The sequence below is a fragment of the Panicum hallii genome, chromosome 2 (genome assembly GCF_002211085.1).
Source record: "Panicum hallii strain FIL2 chromosome 2, PHallii_v3.1, whole genome shotgun sequence".
NCBI classification, from domain to species: domain Eukaryota; kingdom Viridiplantae; phylum Streptophyta; class Magnoliopsida; order Poales; family Poaceae; genus Panicum; species Panicum hallii.
The window spans coordinates 26,418,697-26,446,596 of NC_038043.1; the positions used below are offsets into that span (position 1 = coordinate 26,418,697).

General features: G+C 46.9%; 1 protein-coding gene across 1 annotated transcript; it reads left to right on the forward strand.

Moving 5' to 3' along the window:
- Positions 1 to 16,279: 16,279 nt before the first annotated feature.
- Positions 16,280 to 16,669, forward strand: LOC112880938 (secreted acidic protein 1A-like). The gene has a single exon (XM_025945662.1). It carries the CDS (start codon positions 16,280 to 16,282, stop codon positions 16,667 to 16,669), a length of 390 nt encoding a protein of 129 aa, XP_025801447.1.
- The last annotated feature ends 11,231 nt before the right edge of the window (positions 16,670 to 27,900 follow it).

The window sequence follows — 27,900 nt, forward strand, 5'->3', positions numbered from 1 at the left end:
CCAGCGCGACTTCATCCGGCGCTGCAACAACTTTCCTTGGGTTGGACTTGTTCCAATCTGAGGACTCGTGTAGCCAATCACGACTCGGCCAACGCGATTTGGCCACTGATTTTTAGGAGGCCAACGCCTCTGAGTCCCTCTCCGTATTGGAGGAGGACTTGGATTCTCTACTCCAAAAGCCTGAAGCCACCGTATGTCGGGGGGCTTTGGGTTGTTGTGGTGCCAATAGTCTAATGATCACCTCCACCCTGGAGGGGCATTTCATGCATTGGAAGGGCATGAGCCTTTCTGATCTACTCAAAGTCGATGATCGACTTGTGGCACACCTCGAGCCTTTGCCTTTCCAGGAGGGTAGGCCGTTGGCCACCGTGGTAGAGGGGTTGACTGAACTAGTTGACGCGAGCTCTGATGAGCTCGTCTCTCGCCAGGTGCTAATGGCGGAAGAAGGTGAGGGCGATGGCGATTTCCCCATCGCTAAATTTGATGATGTATTTGAAGATGAGGTCACAGCCAACGCCGGCGCCGAAAATAACGCCGATCGTGAGGCACGGAGGGCCAGGAACAGAGCCCGCACAATCCGGCGGAGGAGGGTCAATGAGCGCAGGCGATCTATGCAGCATGAGCTTGACCCTGAATTCGCCGCCGTAAGCGAATGGGGCTTCAGGACTCCGGTGGCCAACATCGCCAGGATTACGGCCATACTCGAGCGCAGTAACGATCCGAATGTGCGTCAAGCACTTCTTTACGCGCAGAGGGCCTGGATCCAGCTGGATCAGCACAACCCGGCATCGACCGTCAGAGAGGAGCGCGTGGGCGAGAGCTGGAGCCAGGCTCACAGCCGAACAGCTGGCAGCTGTCCTCGACCTCAGCCCAGCCACAACAACGACAACGCTCGCGGGAGCCAGGCCCCTAGCGGGAGGCAGCAGCCACCTCCAGGGGGTAACCAGCGATAGGTCAATCATCGGCCTCCTCCAGAAGTCCTACGTCAGCACATCAATGAAGGTCGTGATGCGCGGTCCGTGATCAACTCCAGGCGCAAGGTTCGCGAAGAAGTCAAGACCGAAGGTACTGACTACAGCGACCGCTTCCCAGCTTTCTCCGCACGGTTCAGCAGCTACAAGTATCCTGAGGGCTTTAAGCCGATCGGCATCACCAAGTACGACGGCAAGCAAGCTCCTCAGCAATGGCTACGTTGCTACTCCACGGCCATTGAAGTCGTGGGGGGCTCCAACATCACCAAGGTTGTCTACTTCCCGATGGCTTTGGACCCTGCACCGCTCACGTGGCTGGAGAGCCTCAGCAACAACTCGATCGACTTTTGGGAGCGGCTCAAGAAGGTCTTCATCGACAACTTCCAGGGGGCGATCGCTTGCGCAGGTACTCGTCACGATCTTGCTCAGTGTAAACAGGAACGTAACAAGCTCCTGCGGTCCTACACACGTCGCTTCTTCAACATCCGCGCTACCATCGCGAACATCTCAGAGGACGACATTATCGACTGCTTCTATAACGGCATCACCGACCCAGGCATCTACAGAGACTTCGGGCGGAACAGGCCAAAAACTGTTGCGGGCCTTCGTGATATGATGCACGACTGGTCCGAACAGGAGGAGAAGATGCGGGAGCGGTTCCTGCGGTGCCAAGATAGCAATCTGAGGCATCCAAACGACAACCGCAATGACAAAAGCCAGCGGGACTATTTGGGTCCACCCCGAAAACGCAGGCCAGATGATCTCATCGCGGCCGTCGAACGTCCTTCGCGCGGCAAGAAGTCGACGACGCAGGAGGAGTTCGAGAAGCTCCTGTAGAAGAAATGCCCATGGCATCCAGGTGCATAAATAAAGAACATCAATTTAGATCATCTTGAAGTTCAATTATCATGTGAGGGTCCAAGCCACTCTTAACCGTGAGCATGGCTGATATATCAGTTTTCACTTTGCAGAGGTTGTATGCTTTACCCACAACTCGTGTTTCCCTTAATGCCGAGGTTTGCAAGGCCCTTAGACACTTCTAATGTGAGTGGCAGTGATTCACTATGAGGCCTTTACAAAGATTCCCTAACTCGCAACGGTCCGCTAAGGTTTCAGGCCGCAGTGGTCATAACCCTCCCTAATGAGGCGGTACCTTAGCCAAGGACCATAAACAAAGCATCCAAAAGGACCGAGCTATACCCCATCAACGCACTCCCCTCTTACCCTTTCGGTAAGACCATTACAAGCTAAAGTTTCTAATTAATTAGCCAAGACCAGAGCCATGTAGTATTGTAGTAGCACTGTTTTTCTAGGTGGTTCTCCATGTTCCAATTAATGCAATGATCTTGAAGTTATTACTAATAAAGTATTCCAGGACATGAAGTTAAACCAGTGTAGCGTAATTTCTAGGTTATTCAACCAAAATTTAAGTAAAAACAACTAGCATAGCTACAATATAAATATAACATCCCAGGTTTAATCAAGGAAATTCAAAGAAACTAGGCACATCCTTAGTTTGGGATCCATCATATTATAGACACATGCATGCATAGAAAGTAAATGTGTGTATTTATAAAGTTATTAGGACTGGAATATGATCAAGGATCACTTGCCTTCATCAAAGTACTGTTGCTGCTCAGGAACGTCTTCAAAGTCTTGCTCTTGCAGAGTCTCGAACTGCGCACCGTCTATCGTAACACACAAGTACATACAAACAAACAAGTACAATAAAAATAAGAAATAGTACACCAAACAATATAAACAGAGTAAAACGATATTATAAAGCTACTGTATATATCACAAGGGTCGCGTGAGCGCAAGAATCAATAAAAACGGAGATAAATCGGAGAAGTTATGGCTATAACATGATTCCAGGGGCTTATTTGTAGAAGATTTAAAACTAGAAGGGCTCTGGGTAAAGAAATCGAGGGCTAGAATATAATTAAACCTTAAATCCAGGGTTTAGATTGAAAAACAGAGGGGCTAGGGACGGCGGGTTCTATTTTAGAAAAGGATAGGGGCTTAAACGAAAGAGTAAGGATCTATTTGTGAATACTTTTGAACTGTCGTGGACTGCGCGTTGATTTCAATAGAACTCAGGGGCTAAAGTCTAAAATATCCTAGGGTTGACCGGTGTCGGTTATTTGACTCTGGTCTAGATCTAATTTAGACCGTCGGATTTGGATCGGATGGCGGAGAACGAGTGGCGGTTGCGGGGCGGCGGCGCTGGACGTCGGCTGCGAGGTCTTGCGGCGGCGGGCGATGGCGGCTCGTCGGGAAATCCTGTAAACGTGACTCCGGCCATGGTTTTGACTCGGGTTTGGTCTGGGAGAAAGAGAGCAAGGAGGGGAACGTGTTGATGAACCCCGACGGGTACTAGGGAGCCCGATCTTTCGATGAGAGATGGTGGTGGTGTGGATTTGGTGGAGGCTGGCGTTGGCTGCCCGACTACCACAACCAAGATGGTGTGGCGCTTTGAGCGACAGGTACACCATCTCCTGATAACTACAATTTGGGGTGGAGGTCGACGTTGTGCTACCTGACTACAACAACCACAAGGGTGCTGCGCCTTAGCGATAGTTACACCGGCTCCGGTTGTTGCTGTTCTTGCCGTGCCAAGAACAGCCTTGAACCTGCAAGCAATCGAAGAACAAGCAAGAACAAGATAACAAGCAAACACTCACGAATTCGATAGAAGGTGGGGTTCTGATACAAGTATTCGGGTGGTCTAGCCGACACACGCGTTTACAAGGAAGTAGCAGCAGCTAACTTACATCAAACAAAACCCAAGTTCTTTTTGTGGCTACTACTTGCTTAAATAGAAAGGAATACTAGATACACAGGATGTAGTCACGAGGCTTCCTCAGGAGTTTCTGGATGTTTCGTATTTGATCTGCCATTGATTCTTGATCCATTGGAAAGTACACGAAGAGATCTTTCCAACAAGCATTTATTTGCTTTAAACAACCTTGGGAGTTGAAAGATATGCCCCCTTGAAACTGGTACTTGCTGTAGTTACGAAAATCCCTTCGGGTTTAGCAGCTTTAATTGCATTGTTCCATTCTCCACTCCTAGCTGGTTCAACTCCCAAGCACCTAAGAATAATAAAGTCATCACAAGGCTTTAATAGTACTCCATTTGAGGAAGAATTAATTTGAACAGCTAGGAATGAGTTCACCTGATAATTAAGTTCACGTGCACGGGCCCGTGTCATTGGTCCTGGTTCCGCTGTAAGTGGTGAAGGGGCTGTCGTTGTGGTTGTATCAATGGCAATGATCCACATCGGGCACACATATCCTCTTTCGGAACCACACCATTCCATGTTCATCTTCTGTGAAGTCAGTTGCCTTGCCTGCTTCTATCATCTCCTTTATCTCCTGAATCTTAGCATCCTCAAGCTGACCCTTCCGTATCTCTTGTTTGAGAGTCGGCTCCACTTCCATAGTGATTCCTTCCGTATGAGTAGCGAACCCAAGGTTGAGTCATTCAAACTCTTTATAAAATTCCCGAGGCATCCGGCTAGCCATTGTCGTGTTCACATAGCTCTTGCGACTCAAGGCATCGGCAACCACATTTGCCTTCCCTGGATGATAGTGTATCTTTAGGTCATAATCCTTTATGAGCTCTAATCATCTTCGCTGTCTTAGGTTGAGGTCATTCTGAGTGAAAATGTACTTCAGACTCTTGTGATCGGTGTATATCTAGCATCTGTGACCCAACAAATAGTGCCTCCATATCTTCAGAGCATGTACCACTGTTGCTAACTCCAGATCGTGTGTGGGATAATTCTGCTCATGTTTCCTCAACTAACGAGATGCATATGCAATCACATGTCCCTCTTGCATCAATACACAACCAAGACCTTGTTTAGAAGCGTCACAGTAGATGTCGAAACTCTTGCGAATATCAGGCATAACCAACACTAGTGTGGTAATCAACCTTTTTCTCAACTCATCAAAGCTGTTGTGACATGTCTCTGACCATATAAACTTCTTTTCTTTCTCTAGTAGTGATGTAAGGGGTTTCACTATCTTAGAGAAGCCTTCTATAAACCTCCTGTAATATCCTGCGAATCCTAGAAAACTCCGGATCTCTGACACTGTTGTTGATGGATCCCAATTCAACACATCTCTGACCTTCCCTAGATCCACTGCAATACCTCTGCCTGTGATAACATGATCAAGGAATGAGACCTCTCTCAACCAGAATTCACACTTGCTGAACTTGGCATACAGATGACTTTCTATGAGTTTCTGCAGAACAAGCCTCAAATGTTCCTCGTTCTCATCCCTGGAGTACACCAAAATATCATCACTGAACACCATCATGAACTTGTCAAGATACTTCATGAACACTTTATTCATCAGATTCAAGAAATAAGCTGGAGCATTAGTCAACCCAAATGACATTACTATGTATTTATAAAGTTCGTATCTGGTAGTGAAAGCTATCTTGGTAATATCTGAGGGTCGTACCCTCAACTGATGATATCCTGACCTCTAATCAATCTTAGAGAATACTCTAGCTCCCTTCAACTGATCAAATAGGTCTTCTATACGAGGCAATGGATACTTGTTCTTGATGGTAACCTCATTCAATGCTCTGTAATCAACACACATCCTCTGTATACCATCTTTCTTTTCAACGAATATCACGGGTGCTCCCCAAGGTGAAGAACTAGGATGAATGAACTGCTTATCTAGCAATTCTTTTAGCTATTTCTTAAGTTCCTCTAATTCACCAACTGACATTCTATATGGTCTCTTAGCAATAGGTGCAGTACCAGGTAAAAGATCTATGAAGAATTCAATGTCGCGTTCAGGTGGCATACCTGGCAATTCATCGGGGAAGACGTCCAGGTACTCACACACCACTCTGATGTCCTTAATCAAATCTGCCTTTAGCTGATTCACTGCACAGTTTGCTGCCGACGTAAGTGTTGCAACGAACTCAAACCGTTCACCTTCTGAACTAGTGAGAATCACTGACCGCTTGGAATAGTGAATAATTGCATTGTACTTTGTCAACCATCCCATTCCGAGAATGATGTCAATAACACTGGACTTTAAGACTATTGGATTTGCACAGAATTCCCTTCCCATAATCTGTATTTTCACCACAAGACACTGATACACAGCCCTCATATTTCCCCTAGGTGAATTTACTAGCATGGAACTAGGCATGGTGCATAGGGGAATAGAGTACTTAGCAACATACTCGGCAGAAATAAAAGTATGCAATGCTCCGGAATCAAATAAAATTGATGCATGGGCTGAGTTGACTAGGAACATACCGAACACAACATCTTGAGCCTCTTGAGCGGTCTCTGCGGCCACATGATTCACACGCTCGCGGATGTAGTTCTGCTAACCCTTGTTGTTCTGTGGCGTCTGGTTGTTGTTTCTGGGCTGTTGCTGCTTTGGAGTCTGCCTCTGCCCACTGTTGTTGAATTGGCCTGGAGTATTCTAGGCGTTCCTCTTGGGACAACCATTGGCATAGTATCCCACCTCACCAAATCTGAAGCACGTATTACCACCAGTGGGAATAGGGATATTGTTCCTCACAGGTGTTCCAGTAGAGGGGTTCTGGCGATTCTGCGGGAAGCTAGGACGCTGCGCGGACTAACCAGCACACTGAGCTTGCTGCTGCTGCTGGTTCTGTTGGTTGGAGTGCAGATATTGATTCTACCCGTAGTTATCACTCTGCCCTCCAGTGCAAAAAGGTGTTCCTTGCGGGGGGCGTGAAACGAGGGCGGGAGTTGTTGCTGAACTGCCCTGATGACTCAAACTTCCTCTTCTGCTCGCCCATCTCCTTGCGAGCATGCTCCACCATGATGGCATTGTCCACCATCTTCTGGAAGTTTTCAAAAGTGTGCACCATCAGCTGATACTTGATAGGACCAATCAGACCATCCCTGAAGTGATCCTGCTTCTCCGCGTCATCTGCTACATCTGCGGGAGCATAGCGAGAGAGCTGGATGAACTTATCCCGATACTCACTTACAGACATTGCTCCCTGTTTCAGCGCAAGGAACTCTTGCTTCTTGAGCTTCATCAGACCTTTGGTTATGTGTTGCTCCCTGAACTTGTTCCTGAACTCCTGCCACGTGATAGTGTTGGGGGTGTCATGAGCTGTGGCATAAGCATCCTACCAATCCGCGGCGGTTCCTTCCAGTCTACCCGAAGCATAAAGAACCTTCTCCCTTTCTGTACACTGGACGCTGTTCAGCATCTTCTCCATTGTCTTGATCCAGTCATCAGCTTGCAGAGGATTAGGTGAGTGAGAAAATAAGGGAGGTTTGTGGCTCATAAATTCCCTGTGCCTATCTCTAGCTGGCGGTGGCGGCGACGGTGGTGGTGGAGCTTGGTTCATCTGAGCCTGCATGTTGGTGATAGTGTTCGCCATGTTGGTTAGCAGCTGAGTCTAGGCTGCAAGGAACTGCTCCATCCCTGCTGGTGGCGCCTGGTGCTGTTGACTCTGCTAAGGATCGGGGTTGATATTGTTGCTCGTTTCTTGTTGTGGCACTGCAGACTGATCAACCCCTGATCCAAACCTGGTGTTCACCATCTGATCAGTTAGAAAAGTGAGACTCATGAAATTAATCATGGAAAAAGCATAGGAGCAAGGATAAGATAAAGATAGTAAATAGAATAGGTACCCCAAACTTTAGTAAACTATCTATCTTTATTAAAATTTGATATAATTGTGGTCATCACTCCACAATTTATCGCAATCATTACAAAGATACAAATCAAATTGTTCTCACAAAACCAAGCACACAAGCACATTAACTAAGATTAAACAAACTATAAAGACCGTTCGAACTAGCGATTACAGAAAGACTCTTAAAGACAATCCTAACTTAAACTTCTAGATCTAACATCTCTAACAGTAGCGGGTGTGGTAGCCAGGCTCTCCGTAGTGAACGCGCTTGCGGGGAGGTGACTCTGGCAGGTACTCGGACTCGTCACTGTTGTACTCCGGGGGTAACTTCTGATCTCCCCTTAACTCAGCTTCCAAAATCGCTTTTTCCCTGATCGTCTTCCTCAGCTTCCTCTTGACCTCCTGGATCTCTGCTCCGGCAGCATCCAAGTCAGTGCTGAGAGTGCGACCAACTCCTGCGTGGTGTCCATGAGCAAACTTCCATCCCAGGAGGTTGGGCAAGAATCTGCGCACTAGTGGCGCCCTTCATGCGGTGTGGAAACTGCTGAGACTTGGTGCCCTGGAGCTCATCCCGATAAGCATGATAGAGATAGTAGAGAGCTCTTCTAGCAGCTTCACTGGTCCCTGCATCCAAAGTCCTCCTGGGTACATCATCAAAGTGCTTGTAGTACTCCATCCGGCTGCCATACCTCTTATCTGGAACACTGATCACCACTGCCACTAAGCACTCCTCCTCCTGCTGAGCATTCTTGTACAAGTAAGCTTCATAACATGGCATTAGTGGGAAGCTGATTCTCTGCATGGCCCTCCAGAGAAGTGCCTCCAGAGAAGTGCAGAGAATGGATCTTCAGCAAAGTCCAGGCGATGTATTTACTTCTCATAATGGGGCTCTTGTGGCGGTTGGTCAACTGCGTCGGCTGGCTTTGGATCATCATCTGGATCCTCGTCACCACAATCGGATGCAGCTGGGTCATCATCACCATCTTCGGCATTGTCTCTTCCTGGGCACCTGGATCGGCACCGTCTCCTTCTGTAGCGTCCTCATTGTTGTTGCTTGCAGCATCAAGGTGGTCCTCACGCAGCTCCATGGGCTCCTCCTCAGTGTCGGTGTCCACCCAGCCTCCTTCATAGTGGCCGTAGTAGTCATCATCGTCGTCATCGACCACCACGAACTCGGGCAAGTCCTCTGGCTGTTTGGGTTCTTTCTGATCGGGCACTTCCTGAGGATGCTAGATCGGATGAGGCGGTCCACAGGTGCTCTTGCGGGTAGTCTGCCTGGTTCTGGCCATCTGTAGCAAAAGTGAGGACAGCGCAAGATAGAGGATATTTAAAAAATGCTATAGGCGACCTTAAAGTAAGAACGAGTTTTGGAAAACATCAACACACTTGAGAGATAAGAATGAAGTCAAGGATAAGATAATAGTGATATAATCAAGAAATAAGCAATTTTTAAAAGCAAGCAAGCAGAAACTGGATTACTAAGCAAGATAAGCCTTAAAATTTGACCATTACTAACTAGACTAACGTCCTACAGTCAACACTGCTCTAATACCACTTCTGTCACACTTGGTTTTGAAAAAGGAACCGAATACATCTCGTATGTGTGCCAGGATCAAGTTCCATACATATGATAGCCAATACAAGTGTATATCCGAAATAATATCATAACGAAAGAGAGTATCATAGTACTTTATTACATGACCGAAAGTCTTAATCTTAATCGAATAAATGAATGTTTATAACTAGCAGTAGACTTCAACTTCATAGGCAGATGACTAGGAGACATACGCCTAGTACTCTTCAAAATCTTCAGGGGACTCCGGACAATTATCTTGTTCTGAGCAGTATTGGTTTTAATAAAGCAAGCGTGAGTACACTTATGGTTGGTACCCAGCAAGTGGAGTAAATTATATGACATGCAAGGCCAAAATCAAGGAAAAGCTGATATGATTTGACTGCGATAAGCATCTTTAGTTGCTCAAATTTTATTTAGCAAGCATTAACTAAGTGTAAGTTTATACCAACCCTTAAATAAATAAAAGAGATAAGTAACAACGTAAATAAAGAACATCAATTTAGATCATCTTGAAGTTCAATTATCATGTGAGGGTCCAAGCCGCTCTTAACCGTGAGCACGGTCGATATATCAGTTTTCACTCTGCAAAGGTTGTACACTTTTACCCGCAACTCGTGTTTCCCTTAATGCCTAGGTTTGCAAGGCCCTTAAACACTTCCAAGGTGACTGGCATGGATTCACTATAAGGCCTTTACAAAGATTGCCTAACTTGCAACAGTCAGCTAAGGTTTTAGGCCGCAGTGGTCAAAACCCTCCCTAATGAGGCGGTACATTAGCCAAGGACCATAAATAAAGCCTCCAAGAGGATCGAGCTATACCCCATCAAAGCACTCCCCTCTTGCCCTTTCGGTAAGACCATTACAACTAAAGTTTCTAATTAAATAGTCAAGACCAGAGCCATTTAGTATTGTGGTTGCACTATTTTTCTGGGTGGTTCTCCATGTTCCAATTAATGCAATGATCTTAAAGTTATTACCAATAAAGTATTACAGAACATGAAGTTTGTCACACCCTAATTTTCAAATTATGAACCTAAATAAATTTTGCTAGATGCTTTATAGGACCCATAAGCTTTTTATTCAATTATTTTGATTTTAGAGCATTTACCGTGAATTAATAGTAATTTTCTTAACCATAAAAAGAAACATAAGGAAATATAGGTCTTGTGCATTTCATACCGCATTGCATTATTTTATTGTTTGTCTTCAATTGAATTTAAATTTCAAATTCAAATTCATATGCATTTCTTTTTCTCCCTCTTTTTCTCTTTGGGCCCGGCCCGCTCTCTCTTTCTCTTTTTTCTTCTCACCTTCTCTTCCCGCACGGCCCAGCCCAACTGGCCTTTTTCTTTCTTCCCCTCCACCGCGCGGCCCAGCCTTGCACCTGCTTTGCTTCATTTTTTCCCCCAGCCCAACGGCCCCTCCGCGCGCCAGCTCCCTCCTCCCCTTCTCTTGCTTGCTGATAGGCGGGGCCCACCTATCGGGGTCGTCCCCGACTGATAGAGTCGGAGTGCCCGATCTTTCGGTGAGTGGGGATAAATTCGACTTGGTGGAAGATGACCCTCACGATCCGACTATGACGAGCGAGCCCGAAGCGCCAATGCAATCGCTGAACCAACTCCCTGTGATTACCGACCTTGTTGGTGCAAGATCAGCCTGATCACGAAGATCTTTTCCTGTTCGCAATCGAAGAATGAACAAGAAAAAGATGTGAGCAATCTGATTATCTCTCGAAGGTGGAGTTCTGAATTACACGAGAACAGCGCTGTTTTGCGCGTGCCAAGAGTAGCTAAAGCTAAATGTAAACAAAACTCAAGTCTAGAAAGAAAAGATGCCTCTATCTAAATAGAGGGAGAGAGGGCGCAACCCTAGGAAAAGGGGCGGCCAGGGAGGGGGCGCAGCCCCTAGTGGTGGCCAGCCCTAGGCGCCCACACAAGGGCCTCAGTTGGGCCAGCATCTATTCTTCTGGGCCTTCGTTCTTCAGTAGCATGACGAAGTTCAGTTCTCTTGCACGGGCTCGAGTGATTGGCCCAGAAGGAGGTGGCGTCTGGGGTGGAGGAGCATCTGGTGTCGCCGGAAAAGGTGCTGCTGTCGTAGACGTACTCGTGTTGTAGTTGATGTCCTCATCATCCTCCCCTTCTAGAACTGAAGTCGTCCTCGACGGCAACTCCTCATCCTCGTCCACATATGGCTTCAAATCTGCAATATTAAAACTAGTGGAAACACCAAGCTCCGCAGGCAGGTCAAGGACATAAGCATTATCATTAATCTTGGTTAGCACCTTAAAAGGACCAGCAGGACGAGGCATCAATTTAGAACGGCGTAAAGTAGGAAACTGATCCTTTCTCAAATGCAACCAGACCATATCACCAGGTTCAAAAGTAACAAGTTTTCTTCCTTTACTACTAGCAACCTGATACTTAGCATTAGCAGCAGCAATGTTTTGTTGTGTTTGTCCATGGAGGTCAATCATGTGTTCAACATGTGCAACCGCATCTATATGTGGGACATCCTTAGCATCAAGCGAAAACAAATCAATAGGTGCCCAAGGAACGTAACCATAAACAATCTGAAAAGGGCACATCTTTGTAGAAGAATGTGTTGCATGATTATAAGCAAATTCAATATGAGGCAAGCAATCCTCCCAACGTCTCAAATTTTTGTCTAAAACAGCCCTAAGCATGGTGGACAAAGTTCTATTCACCACCTCAGTTTGCCCATCAGTTTGAGAGTGACAAGTTGTACTAAACAGCAATTTAGTTCCCAATTTAGTCCAAAGAGATCTCCAAAAATGACTGAGAAACTTAGCATCACGATCAGAGACAATTGTATTCGGAATACCATGTAAACGGACAATCTCTCGAAAGAACAATTCAGCAACACTCCTAGCATCATCAGTTTTATGACAAGGTATAAAATGAGCCATTTTGGAGAATCTATCAACAACCACAAAAATGCTATCCCTCCCCTTCTTAGTTCTAGGCAATCCCAAAACAAAGTCCATAGATATATCAAGCCAAGGGGAAGTAGGGACAGGCAAAGGCATATACAAACCATGGTTGCTCAATCGAGACTTAGCTTTCTGACAAGTAGTGCAGCGGGCAACAAGGCGCTCGACATCACGGCGCATCCGTGGCCAGAAAAAGTGTGCAGCCAGCACCTCATGGGTCTTGTAGACGCCAAAGTGTCCCATGAGGCCACCTCCATGTGCTTCCTGTAACAACAAAAGACGAACCGAGCTTGCTGGAACACACAGCTTGTTAGCGCGAAACAGGAACCCATCCTGCATGTGGAATTTGCCCCATGGTTGGCCATTCATACAATGTGTGAGGATATCATTAAAATCAGCATCGTTGACATATTGATCTTTCACAGTTTGCAAGCCAAAGATTTTAAAATCGAGCTGTGAGAGCATGGTATATCTACGAGACAAAGCATCGGCAATGACATTTTCCTTCCCGTTCTTGTGTTTAATGATGTAAGGAAAGTACTCAATGAATTCTACCCAGTTAGCATGACGACGGTTCAGATTTTTTTGGGTACGAATATGTTTTAAAGCCTCATGATCAGAATGGATGATAAACTCGCGATGCCAAAGATAGTGCTGCCATGTTGGCAAAGTGCGAACTAAAGCATAAAGCTCCTTATCATAAGTAGAATATCTCAGGCTAGCACCGCTTAATTTCTCACTAAAATAAGCAACCGGTTTTCCTTCTTGTAACAAAATAGCACCTAGCCCAATACCGCTAGCATCACATTCAAGCTCAAACACTTTATGAAAATCAGGCAATTGCAAGAGGGGAGCATGTGTTAACTTATCTTTCAAAGTGTTGAACGCTACCTCCTGCGAGTCACCCCAAGCAAATGGTGCATGTTTCTTTGTAAGCTCGTGCAAAGGGGCTGCAATGGAGCTGAAATCACGGACGAACCGATGGTAGAATCTTGCAAGTCCAAGAAAGCTCCGAATCTGTGTAACCGTCGTCGGTGTAGGCCATTCCTGAATGGCATCAATCTTGCTGTTGTCCACCTCAATGCCCTGCGGAGTTACAACATAACCAAGAAACGAAACACGTTGCGTGCAAAAAATGCATTTTTCCACGTTACCAAATAAGCGAGCTGCACGCAACGCATCAAAAACAGCACTCAAATGTTCTAAATGCTCTTCCATAGTCTTGCTGTAAATAACGATATCATCAAAATAGACAACAACAAACAGTCCTATGAAGGGCCTTAGAACTTCGTTCATCAAACGCATAAAGGTGCTGGGAGCATTAGTCAAACCAAACGGCATAACCAACCATTCATAAAACCCAAATTTTGTTTTAAAAGCCATTTTCCATTCATCACCCAGTTTCATTCGAATCTGATGGTAACCACTACGCAAATCAATTTTAGTGAAAAGAATGGCGCCACTAAGCTCATCTAGCATATCATCAAGGTGTGGTATAGGGTATCGATAACGAATGGTGATGTTATTAATAGCGCGACAGTATACACACATACGCCATGACCCATCTTTCTTTGGAACAAGTAAAACAGGAACCGAGCAAGGGCTAAGAGATTCACGAATATAACCCTTATCAAGCAATGCCTGCACCTGGTGCTGGATCTCCTTTGTCTCATCCGGATTCGTACGGTACAGGGCGCGGTTTGGAAGCTAGGCGCCGGGGATGAGGTCGATTTGGTGTTCAATGCCGCGGAGTGGAGGAAGACCCGGTGGCAAGTCTTTGGGAAACACATCAGCGTACTTCTGCAAAAGGTTAGAAACAGCAAGGGAATATCCAAAGACGGGGCATCATCAAGTGAAGCGAGCATACTAGAGCATACAAGTGCATAGCAGGGCAAATGAGCATCGCGTAAAGCATCAAAATCAGCACGTGTAGCAAGTAAAACAGGAGCATTCAACTTGATTTCAGAATTAGAGGTCGATGGAGATGGTTCAAGTTGTTTAGCATTCCTAGCAGCTCCAGCACCGCCACCCCGCAGCCGCCAGCCGTTTGCCGCCGTCCGATCCAGATCCGACGGTCTAGATTAGATCTAGACCCGATACCGATCAACCCTATGGTATTTTGCACATAAGCCCTGAGTTCTATCGAAATCAACTCGCAGTCCACGGCAGTTCAAAAGTAGTCATAAATAGATCCTTTTTCTTCCATTTAAGCCCCTATCCTTTTCTAAAATAGAACCCGCCATCCCTAGCCCCTCTATTTTTCAACCTAAACCCTAGATTTAAGGTTTAATTATGTTCTAGTCCTCGATTTGTTTGCCCACAACCCTTCCAGTTTCAAATCTTTTACAAATAAGCCCCTGGAATCATGTTATAGCCACAACTTCTCCGTTTTCATCGATTCTTACGCTCAAGCGACCCTTGCAACATATACAGTAGCTTTATAACATCATTTTGCTATGTTTATATTGTTTGGTGTTCTATTTCTTATTTATTGTACTTGTTTGTTTGTTTGTACTTATGTGTTACGATAGACGGTGCGCAGTTCGAGGGTTTGTAAGAGCAAGGCTTTGAAGACGTTCCTGAGCAACAGCAGTACTTTGATGAAGGCAAGTGGTTCTTGATCATATTCCAGTCCTAATAACTTTATAAATACACACATTTGCTTTATATGCATGCATGTGTCTAGAATATGATGGATCCCAAACTAAGGATGTGCCTAGTTTATTTAAACTTCCTTCATTAAATCTGGATTGTTATAGTTACGTTGTAGCTACGCTAGTTGCTTTTACTTAGACTTTGGTTGAATAACCTGGAAATTTCGCTACACTTGTTTAACTTCATGTTCGGGAGTACTTTATGGTGATAATTAAGATCATTGCATTAATTGGAATATGGAGAACCACCCAGAAAAATAGTGGAACCACAATACTACATGGCTCTGGTCTTGGCTAATTAATTAGAAACTTTAGCTTGTAATGGTCTTACCGAAAGGGCAAGAGGGGAGTGCGTTGATGGGGTATAACTCGGTCCTCTTGGAGGCTTTGTTTATGGTCCTTGGCTAAGGTACCGCCTCATTACGGAGGATTATGACCACTGCAGCCTGAAAGCTTAGCGGACCGTTGCAAGTTAGGGAATAATTATAAAGGCCTCGTAGTGAATCTGTGTCACTTAACTTGGAAGTATTTAAGGGCCTTGCAAACCTGGGCATTAAGGGAAACACGAGTTGTGGGTAAAGTGTACAACCTCTGCAGAGTGAAAACTGATATATCAGCCGTGCTCATGGTTGAGAGCGGCTTGGACCCTCACATGAGAATTGAACTTGAAGATGATCTAAATTGATGTTCTTTATTTATTGTTGTTATCTTATCTTTTTTATTTATTTAAGGGTTGGTATGTACTTACATTTAGCTAATGCTTGCTAAATAAAACTTGAGAAACTAAAAATACTTATCGCAGTCAAACCATGTCAGCTTATCCTTGATTTTGGTCTTACATGTCATATAATTTACTCCACTTGCTGAGTAACAACCATAAGTGTACTGACGCTTGCTTTATTAAAACCAATGCTGCTCAGAACAAGATAATTGTCCGGAGCTCCCTGAAGATCTTGAGAAGTTCTAGGCGTATGTCTCCCAGTCATCTGCCTGTGAAGTTGAAGTCCGCTGCTAGTTATAAATGTTCGTTTATTCGCTTAAGATTAAGACTTTCGGTCATGGAATAAAGTACTATGATACTCTCTTTCGTTAAGATATTGTTTCAGGTATACACTTGTATTATTTATCATATGTGCGGAACTTGATCCTGGCACACATAGGAGATGCATTCGGTTCCTTTCTAAAATCGGGTGTGACAGAAGTGGTATCAGAGCCAGGTTGACTGTAGAACGTTATCCTAATTAGTAATGGTCGAATTTTAAGTCTTATCTTGCTTAGTAACCTAGCTTCTGCTTGCTTGATTCCGAAAATTGCTTATTTCTTGATTATATCACTATTATCTCATCCTTGACTTCATGCTTATCTCTCAAGTATGTTGATGTTTTCCAAACTTTTTCTCGCTTTAAGGTCACCTATAGCATTTTATAAATATCCTCTATCTTGCGTTGTCCTCTCTTTTGCTACGGATGGCCAGAACCAGGCAGACCGCTCGCAAGATCACCCGTGGACCGCCTCATCCGATCAATCATCTTCAGGAAGTGCCCTACCAGGAAGAGCCCGAACAGCCGGAGGACTTACCCGAGTTCGTGGAGATCGAGGACGATGATGACGATGACTACGGCTACTACGAAGGAGGCTGGGTGGATACTGACACCGAGGAGGAGCCCACGGAGATGCCTGAGGACCACCCTAACACTGCAGGCGACAGCAATGAGGACGCTGCAGGAGGAGACGGTGCCGATCCAGGTGCCGCAGGAAGAGACTATGCTAAAGATGGAGATGATGACCCAGCTGCATCCGATGGTGGTGACGAGGATCCAGAAGATGATCCAGAGCCAGCCAACGCAACTGACTAACCGCCACCAGAGCCCCATTATGAGAAGCAAATACATCGCTGTTGTCGGTCAAAACCCACCGGCGAGCAGCGATAGGCAACACGAGGAGCCGGGAGGCTCCCGGGATTGCTGGTGGGCCCCGATCCCTCGTTCAACGGCCCGAGATCCGGCACACGACCTGGCGTCTGGGTTGCTAGGCGTGCCACCTGACCTTGCACCTAATCAAAAAGGTGTTATATGTTAGATTCCTGCATGCACAGACACATATAAACATTACTCCGAGCCGTGAACGGCTCATCGGGTGATTACCGATATCGGCTGTAAAGAGCCGATTGTATTGGTGTTTTACCGGCTGTCCACCGAAGGGTATACCCAATTTGGTAAATTTAGGTGAGGAGACGCTGAGATCAGGAACTCGAAGGTGCAAGGAACACAAGATTTAGACAGGTTCGGGCCGCGAGGTGCGTAATACCCTACGTCCTGTATGGTGGTTTGTATTCCCTTGGGTGTAGATGTTGTGCTTTGAATGGGTCCTTGCCCCCCCTTATATATCCGAGAGGTCAGGGTTACATGGATTTAGTCAATACTAGCCAAGGAATCATACCCGAATATAACTCGGGTAGTTTCCTTCTGTACCGACTAGCTTTATCTCCTACTCAACCGAGTAGAAAACAACATAAATAAGAGATAAGACAGGCTTTATCTCTTAACCCTGTTTAAACTATGTTGTGTACACAGTCCCGTAGCCCCGGATCTGACAAGCCCCCGAGCTCTTTGTAGCTGAGTGCTGCAGGCTTCTCGAGTACTTTCGAAGCAATCTTTGGCTTCTCTTGAAGCTCCGTCTTGAAGTTCTTCTTCGAGTACTTTCTTGGCTGCATCGAAACTATAAGGTGCTCATGCCCCAAATTACTTCTTTGGTATGGTGTGCAATTAAAAAATCACACTCCATATGGAGTAGCCCCCGAGCCTTAGGTTGAATCGAAGAATCAGGCTGAGGGTCACATTAGTCTTGAATTTTCTTTTCTTATCCTTCGAGTATATTCAAAAAATAAATAGTCGATGACACGTATCCTGCAGCCCCCGAGCCTTGAATCCAAAACCCTTAGGTTCGGAAAAAGGATCCAAGAATCGTGGCATTGGTGTTACTCTGAAATCCCGATAAAAACTCTTCGCCTTCTGCACAGTGAAATTGAGCCTCCCGCTGGTTTATTTAACCGCGCGGTGACTTAGGGTTTCTTCTGCACTCTCAGTCTTCATATGAGTCATCTTTGAGTAGTTTTGTGGCGTCCAGCCCCCGAGCTTATGAGCTAGGAGAGCCAAAGGAGCCATGTCGTGTAGTGTGCATCGCCCAGCCCCCGATCCTGGTAACTAGCGGAACTGTGATGGCACGCCGTGCTGCCTGGAGGGTTGTTGCCGAAGCTTGATCTTAAAAAAGACAATGCACACATTATGTAGCATAATGCGAAGATACCAAGTAGTACTCAGTAATAATATGACGACACCAAAATTTATTCGGTGTAAAAATTGCTGTGTTGAGCTCTTTTTTAGGCCATTTAAATCTCCCGAGTAGTATGCCTGTTACGTTTAAGCACCTGGTCCCGTTTTAGCCATTGCTCATAGCGTGTATGAGATCCTTGTCTCGTGTACGCGTAAAGGCATTGGGCATGACAGAAGAGCCGAGGTTTCACCCATTAAGGCATGTGCTACCCAAGTAGATTAGCGACCGTTAAGAGGAGACAACGAGCAGAAAGTCATTGTCATGTGACAAAGAGGATGCGCATTGCACAAAAGATAGTCGACGAAGTGTAGCTTTGGAGGGTTTCAATGCCCATCGAGTCGTACACGGATAAGTAGTCGGCGAAGTGTAGCTCTGGAGGGTTTCGATGCCCGTCGAGAGACGTACACAGATAGGTAGTCGATCATGGAGTAGCCCCTGAGGGTTGCATGCCTGTCGAGAGGCGTAACCAAAAAGGTAGCCGATCATGGTGTAGCCCCCGAGGGTTTCATGCCCGTCGAGAGGCGTACCCAAAAAGGTAGCTGATCTTGTGAAGAACAAGTCGGAAAAGGTATAAGTCACTTAGCTTGATTCGTGGATGAATGTCGACGAAACCGTGGAGCTCGTTGATGGAGCTGCGATGATTTGTTGATGAAGCTCGACTAGTCGGAGTCGATTCCGACTAGTTTTCAAGTCGAGACGAGTAGTTGATATAGTCGTCGGCAGGCCGCCGATCGTCCTCGCCAAGTCGAAGTAGTCGGACTCATTGCTGCTGCGCGCGGACATTGCGGCACAAGCCGAAGTTGAACCGGGTTGTCGAGGTCGGCGGTCGCGGTGCATTGACGTTGCAACGCGAGGTGAAGTCGAGCCGAGTAGTTGAGGTCGATGTAGCCATTCGTTCAAGGATCCGATGATGAATCGATCTGCCGATGCATATGTACGAAGTAGCAATCCGCCACTTTGAGTGGATTGATGTTGATGAAGAGGTTCTTCAAATTCGCCCAATGATCGCGACGATCTGCCCCAAGGTGGGCGCCATCTGTCACGCAGACCCATGAGCCAAAAATGAGCGTCGTACCCTCAGGGAGCATGGCACTGGTGAACTTGAATGATGCCATCGAGTTCGCCGGTGGATCTTCGATGCGCTCCCCTACCTGGAGCGCCAGCTGTCGGTGTTTTACCGGCTGCCCACCGAAGGGTATACCCAAGGTGGTAAATTTAGGTGAGGAGACGCCGAGATCAGGAACTTGAAGGTGCAAGGAACACAAGATTTAGATAGGTTCGGGCCGCGAGGTGCGTAATACCCTACGTCCTGTATGGTGGTTTGTATTCCCTTGGGTGTAGATGTTGTGCTTTGAATGGGTCTCTGCCCCCCCCCTTATATATCCAGGAGGTCAGGGTTACATGGATCTAGTCAATACTAGCCAAGGAATCGTACCCGGATATAACTCGGGTAGTTTCCTTCTGTACCGACTAGCTTTATCTCCTACTCAAACAAGTAGAAAATAACATAAATAAGAGATAAGATGGGCTTTATCTCTTAACCCTGTTTAAACTATGTTGTGTACACAGTCCCGTAGCCCCAGGTCTGACAGATTGTATTCAGTACCAGATCGGATCTTTATATATGAATAAGGCAAGCATATTCGATGGTAATATAAAACTTGCTCTGTAACCATTAAGCTAATCCAATCTACGACGGTTACTGCTTTCACTGCATAGCTGGAACATCCTACACGTAATTGAGCCTAACAGATATGGAAGGTAACGAAATAACAACCTAAACAGAGGCCTAAAAACCAACAAAGAGCTGATTCTCGGAACGATCCCTCTTTAAATTGATATAAAGCACCAAATGTACTGCCGGAACATTCAACCCATTTGAAGGGCCTAATCATGCAGATATTAAACTAAATCTTTGATGAATGAAGACTAACCATAACGGTGCTGCCCTTATACCCAAGATCGGGCACGAGAACAGATGAACGTTTACAGGTAACAAACGACGCACGAATAAAGCATGGAAGAGCCGATGCTACTCTATAAACGCCAAGATAACTAGTGTTACTCGCCATCAACAACGCTTCAGTATGAGAAATACAAAAGGTAGATAAGCAGGAACGATGCCGCCCCGATCATGCGAGGCGTGATTGGGGCTGAACGGCACTTACCCGAGAAACCCTAGAACAGGGGTGGCGATGCGCCGAGAATTGCTGGTGAATGATTGATTGTTTTATTCATAATCCAGGTACATATTTATAGTCCAGAAACTTACCTTCCCTATCCAATCCTAACTAACCAGGACATGAATCTTGGCTATCTCTATCTAAACTATTTAAACACACATGCCTATCTAGATACATGGCCAACCCTGGCCTCAAACACCCGCGCAGGGGCCGATTCGCAAGCCCACTACGATTATCTTTCGAGCCCATCTTGCTTTGCGGCCCACCTTTATGGCCCGTCTAAATTATGGCGATAACACATGCCCCCTGGTTTCGGCAATAATTATTCCGAAACCATTTCTCTTTTTCATCGCCCCGCCTCTTGGACTTTCGAAATCCGTACAGGCGTGCCTCTTCGACTCCCAGGGGATGTGACTGCTCCACATCAAACTCCTTGAAAACCGTCACGGTGCCGATTCATCTTCCACTCCATCTTTATAAACCTGCCCCCGGTAGTTTGTCTCCTCTCAGCCCTTTCTTTCAGCCATTAGCAACCGCACCTGATACAACTTTCCTTCTCTCATAATGGCTTCTTCTTCTTCCTCTGCTTCCTCGGCCATTTCCTTCGAGTCCGAGTCCACCCGAGAACCCACTCCAGAGTACAACCCTATAGCCACTTACGAGGTCCGCACCCCTCTGCATTGGGATGTAGAGGAATGGGACTTCCAGACCTGGTTAGAGGATGACGAGTCCCTGACCGATGGCGAAGACCTCCACCTCCTCCTCGGCGGTGAGCTGGAGGAAGATGACGAGGACGACGTGTCCTGGGAAGAAAACTTCTATCTTCTCCTCAGAAGAAGAAGCTGATTCCTCATCAACCGAGGAGGACTCGGTGGCAGAAGGCTACCTCCTTGGCGGATCGTCGGAGGATGACGATGACGACAACGATGATGAAGAAGCCGAAGACAGCAGCGGCTTCAGCAGTGATAGCGGCGGAGATGACGGCAGCGACGACGACAGCGACGCCAGCACGGCTCCACCGATCAAGCACCATAGAGTCTCCGGCACCTACTGGTGGTAGACAGTAGGATTAAGCCGATAGATCGGCTCTAGGAGCAATCGGCTCCCCCTTTTGTACTCACTCCCCGTTATAAATAAAATCCTTTATTTTCACCGCAATTCGTTAAGAAACTGATCTCTTGGGAGCTGATGGCAACGCATCGGTTCCTTTCCTTAAAATGCCGATCTGGATCTAAGTCGATTCTCCAATCCATTTCATTTTCCACTTAAATCCAGAATCTTTCCAAAACAGATCTTCGAAGATTCCCCGAATCCAAGTTATTCTCCAAAACCTTTTGCTCATAAACCCTAACCGCAAAGACCCGAACCAAAGCCTTTAGAGCACAAACTCAAACTTGCGTCGCCACCCGTAGATCAAGTTCCCAGGTTCTTGACCTTTGGGGTTTCCGATGGCAGGATCTTCGAATGCCGATGCGGGTGTCCTTGGTCTGAAGGTAAAACTCCGACCTTTGCTAACTTAATGCAGCAATTACTAGATCCCTTGCACCATTAAATGATCCTTCTCCGGTTATTTGGCTTTTATGGATTCTTTAGGTTTCAGATATTCTCTTGCCACATCCTTCTTCCCCCAATTCTTTTTGTCTCGGGCCTCATTCTTACGAGAAACCCATAGATCTGATTTCTTGCGAGGCCAATTGAATTTCATTCATGAGCCAAAACATAGATTTAGATTCCTAGGCCGACAGCCTACGTGCCTGGCCAAATCCTCCCGAGGGCTGGGTGACCTGGTATAACAGAGTAGCAAAGACCTACCAGCCCACATGGGAGACTATAGGGATAGCCGATGCTATGTATTTATCTCTATCCCCTCTTGAGAAGAACGAGAACCTCCTGAAAATCATCGGCTATTTTTGGTCCGATGCCTTGAACTGCTTCCTATTTGGTCATGGACCGATTACTCCAACCCTCCTAGACGTAGTGATGATCACTGGTTTGGACATCTCATCATCCTGCCCCTCTGCCTACAGACTATCCGAAGTCCCCTTCAAGTTGTCCTCCAAAACAGAGTGCACAAACTGGGGTGCATACCTGAACCAGCACCTTAAAACCAAAGGCCCTGTCACCGAAAGGGAACACACAGCCTTCCTGAATCTTTGGTTGGAACACTTCTTATTTTGCGGTCCTTCTGATAAGCACACGCCAATGCAACGCGTGTAGGAAGTTGTGGGTGCCCGATCTTCTCGTAGGATCTACGAACTAGATAACTTGTCGCTGCGTGACCTGGTGAAGAGGCAGTGCACCGCGAGGCTAGCCACGCGACGAACTACCGAAACAATCATCCTTCAATGTATCGATGAAACAGCCCACGCAATCACGCCCTATAGATGTGAAGGCACGAACTGGCGAACCGCAGTTCGGCGTTCTACAATTCCCTCAGGAATCGAAAGAACAAGTGTTGTAAGCCTCTCAAGACTCACGCATAAACAAAACTCCACGAGTTTGTGTATTCTGAATTTAGTCAATCAAAAAAATACCTATGTCCTTTCATTTTCTAGTACAAGATATATATAGAAATAGGGGCGTTCAGCTTTGAGTGAATGGCAGCATGCGCATGCACTAGTGGATTTCGTGGCTGGTTCGCGCGTCTTTTCAGCTCCTTTCAGCAGTTACTAAAATGAGCATAACTCTTTATTGGGAAGTCCAAATAATGAGCCGTTTGATGGGTTGGAAAGTAGACTTGAAGACGCTTCCATCCACATATAGAACACCATCTAACTCTTTGTATTCCATCCGCGGTAAAGCTTGGAATTTGTACCATGTGTCAGTCATCTAGCTTCTAGTTGCATTACCATGCAAAGGTGTTGAACTACCATTTTATTCATGCACACCCTAGGCTTCTTGGTTCAGATGTCCAGAGGCTTGAATCCATCTTCATCCCATGCTTGTTCATATACTCCATCATTCCTAAGAACATTGGAACAAGAACTCAAAAACATAGACTCATTCAACATAAACTGATTATTAAACATAAGTTTAGCGTTCACCTGAGAAGGAATTTCCTTCTCCAATTGTTTAGCTCTACTCCTTGTAATTGTACCAGCTATATCAAGTTTAGTTTCATTTGGAGATGAGTGAATGCTAGGAATGTCCTCATTAGCCTCCCCCTCTTGAGAAGTCATCCTCGACTTAGGCTTACGAGCAAATGGAATCAAATCTTTGACATTGAATGTGGGACTCACATTGGAATATTCATGTGGCAGTTCAAGTTTGTAAGCATTATCATTTATCTATTGGAGAACCTTGAATGGACCATCACCCCGAGGAGATAACTTTCTCTTACGCTGTTGGGGAAAGCGATCCTTGCGTAGATGCAACCATACAAGATCTCCTGGCTGAAATGTAACCTTCTTCTTACCTTTGTTTGCTTGCTTTGCATATTGTGCTGATTTCTTCTCAATATTCTTTCTTGTCTCCGCATGTAACCGCTTGATAAAATCCGATCTTTTCGTGGCATCCAAGTTAACTTGTTCCCGTAATGGTAAAGGAAAAAGATCCATGGGAGTATGCGGTTTAAACCCATAAACAATTTCAAATGGACAAGAGTTTGTTGTAGAATGGACTGCCCTGTTATAAGCAAATTCAACATGTGGAAGGCAGTCTTCCCAGAGCTTCAAATTCTTTTTCAACACAGCACGCAACATGGTTGACAAGGTACTGTTGACAACTTCAGTTTGCCCATTTGTTTGTGGATGACAAGTGGTTGAAAATAACAACTTTGTGCCAAGCTTAGCCCACAATGTCTCCCAAAAGTAGCTGAGAAATTTTGTATCCCGGTCTGAAACAATAGTCTTTGGAACTCCATGTAAATGAACGATCTCCATGAAAAATAAATCAGCAACATGTGAAGCATCATCGCTCTAATGATATGGGATAAAATGTGCCATTTTAGAGAAGCGATCTACAACAACAAAAATAGAATCCCTCCCCCTCTGAGACCGAGGTAACCCCAAAATAAAGTCCATAGATATATCTTCCCAAGGTACATGTGGAATAGGTAATGGAGTACATAAACCATGGGGATTGAGGCGGGACTTAGCTTTCAAGCAAATGATGCAGCACCCAACGTGCTGCTGGACATCACATCGCATATGTGGCCAAAAGAAATGATCAGAAAGCATGTCCAATGTCTTTTTGACACCAAAATGACCAGCTAGTCCACCTGCATGTGCTTCCTGCAAAAGAACTTGATGAATCGAACAAGCTGGAACGCATATTTTGTTAGTCCGAAACAAGAAGCCATCATGCACATAATATTCATCCCAACCTTTTCCATCAATGCAACGAGAGAAAGGTGTCAGACCCAGGGCCACGGGACTGGGTACGTATTGTAGTTTAAAGAGGTTTAAGAGATTAAGTCCGTCTTATCTCTTATTCACCTCGTTTATCTCTTATTTATCTCATTTAAATAGGAGATAGAGCTAACCAATACATAGGGAATCTACTCGAGATAAGTTCTGGTACGATTCCCCAGCTGGTGTTGGTTAGTATCTTTGTAACCCTGGCCTCTCGGATATATAAGGGAGGACAGGGACCCCCCCTCAAAAACAGACGATCTCTAGATCATTCTACACCAAAGGCAATACAAACCACCATACAGGACGTAGGGTGTTACGCATCTTGCGGCCCGAACCTGTCTAAGCTTTGTGTTCCTTGCACCTTCGAGTTCCTGATCTCGGCGTCTCCTCACCCAAAACTTACCACCTTGGGCATATCCCTCGGTGGGCAGCCGGTTAAACACCGACAGCTGGCGCGCCAGGTAGGGGAGCATGTCGAAGATCCACCGGCGAGCTCAATGGCATCTTTCAAATTCATCAAGTCAGTTCCCTCCCAGGGAACGACATTCATTTTTGGCTCGTGGGTCTGCATCGCAGATGGTGTGGGCAATTTCCGGCGATTCTTCGTCGACATAAGGCCGAAGACCTTTGCTGCGGATCCTCGCAGCGATCTCGACAAGTTCGTCGACTGACTCGACAACTTGCCGCTCCATGCTTCCGCAACACAGGTCGAGATGGAGTCTGCTCCAGGCTTGACTTCTTCTAGTATTGCGGCAACTTCCCCTAGGTTGGACCTGTTCCAATCTAGGGATCTGCATAGCCGATCCCAACTCGGCTCATGCAAACCGGCCACTGATCTTCAGGAGGCCAACGTCTCTAGGTCCCTCTCCATGTTAGAGAAGGACCTGGACTTCTTGCTCCAGGATGGAAAGCCAGAAGCCACCGCATGTCGGGGGGCTTCGAGTTGTTCTGGCACCAGCAATCTGGTGATCACCTCTTTGCCGAAGGGGTGCATCGTGCATTGGAAGGGCATGGTGCTCTCCGATCTACTCGAGGTAGAGGGTCGACTTGTGGCCCACCTCGAGCCCTTGCCCTTTCAAGAGGGTAGGCCATTGGCTACCGCGGCGGAGGGATCGACTGAAATAGTCGACTCAAGCTCTCATGAGCTTTCCTCCCGCCAGGTGCTAAAGGCGGAAGAAGGCGAGGATGATGGGGATCTTCCTATCGTCGACTTTGAAGCGATCTCCAAAGATGAGATCACGGCCAACATCGGCGACGAGAACGACGCCGATCGTGAGGCACAGAGGGCCAGAAATAGGGCCCGCACAAACCGGCGGAGGAGGGCCAACGAGCGTAGGCGATCTATGCATCGCGAGCTTGACCCTGAGTTTGCTGCTGTAAGCGAACGAGGTTACAGGACTCCGGTGGCCAACATCGCCAGGGTGACGGCCATCCTCGAGCGCAGTCATGATCCGGACATGCGTCAAGCATTCCTTTATGCGCAGAGGGCTTGGATCCAGCTGGATCAGCACAACCCGGCGTCCACCATCAGGGAGGAGCGCGTGGGTGAGAGTCGGAGTCAGGCTCACAGCCGAACGGCTGGCAGCCGTCCTCGACATCAGCTCAGTAACGACAACGCTCGCGGAAGCCAGGCCCCTGGCGGGAGGCAGCAGCCACCACAAGGGGGTCATCTGCGGCAGGGCAATCATTGACTTCCTCCGGAGGACCTGCGCCAGCACATCAATGAAGGTCGCGGCGCGCGGACCGTGATCTCCTCCAGGCGCAAGGTCCGCGAAGAAGTTGAAACTGAAGGTACTGACTGTAGCGACCGATTCCCTGCTTTTTCTGCTCGTTTCAGCAGCTACAAGTATCCAGAGGGTTTCAAACCGATCGGCATTACCAAGTACGACGGCAAGCAAGCTCCTCAGCAGTGGCTCCGTTGCTAGTCCACGGCCATTGAGGTCGCAGGGGGTTCAAATGTTACCAAAGTCGTCTACTTCCCGATGGCTTTGGACCCTGCGCCGCTTACTTGGTTGGAAAGCCTCAGCAACAACTCAATCGACTCCTGGGAGCGCCTCAAGAAGGTCTTCATCGACAACTTCCAGGGAGCAATTGCTCGTGCAGGTACTCGTCACGATCTTGCTCAGTGTAAGCAGGAACGTAATGAGCTTCTGCGGTCCTGCACACGTCGCTTCTTCGACATCCGCACCACCATCGCCAACATATCGGAGGACGACATCATCGATTGTTTCTACAACGGCATCACCGACCCGGGCATCTACAGGGATTTCGGGCAGAACAGGCTGAAGACTGTTGTGGGCCTTCGTGATATGATGCACGATTGGTCCGAACAGGAGGAGAAGATGCGGGAGTGGTTCCCGAGGCATCAAGATAGCAATCTGCGGCGCCCAAACGACAACCGCAATGACAAAGGCCAGCGGGACTTTTCGGGTCCACCCCGGAAACGAAAGCCAGATGATGTCATCGCGGCTATCGATCGTCCTTCGCGGGGCAAGAAGTCGACGATGCAGGAGGAGTTTGAGAAGCTTCTGCAAAAGAAGTGCCCGTGGCATCCAGGTGCCAATCATGCCGCCATAGACTGCTACCACCTTCGGAGGACGTTCAGCAACTCCAATGGTGGCAAGAAGAACAAGAAGCCTGCGGAGAAAGAACCCGAGGATGACGATCAAGAGGATCACGGACGCAACCCAAAGTTTCAAGACGCCTCGAAGGTCGTCAATGTCATCTTTGGGGGAGATGAGGATTTTGGTTCCAAGCGGGACCAGAAGTTGCTTCTCTGGGAGATTTTGTCCATTGAGCCGGCGGTACCACGACCACTCCGTTGGTCGGAGGTCTCCATCTCGTTCTCTCGCGATGACCAGTGGACGACCTTTTCGGAGCCTGGTAAGTTCGCCTTGGTCCTGGATCCTGTGGTGGCGGCGGTCAAGCTCACCAAGGTCCTCATCGATGGCGGGAGCGGGCTCAATCTCATTTTTGTCAGCACTCTGAAGAAAATGGGCCTGGACTTCAAGGACATGCTGGTTCCCAGCAAGTCCCCCTTCTACGGCATTGTCCCAGGTAACGCGGCACACCCGCTTGGTACGGTGGTCCTCCCAGTCACTTTCGGCACGCGGGAGAACTATCATACTGAATTCATCAAGTTCGAAGTGGCTAACTTCAAATCTTCTTACCATGCAATATTGGGTCGCCCGGCACTCGCCAAGTTCATGGCAGTGC

What these genes read in the sequence shown, in the direction of transcription:
- LOC112880938 (XM_025945662.1), top strand. Translation starts at nt 16,280, where the DNA reads ATGGCCAGAACCAGGCAGACCGCTCGCAAGATCACCCGTGGACCGCCT.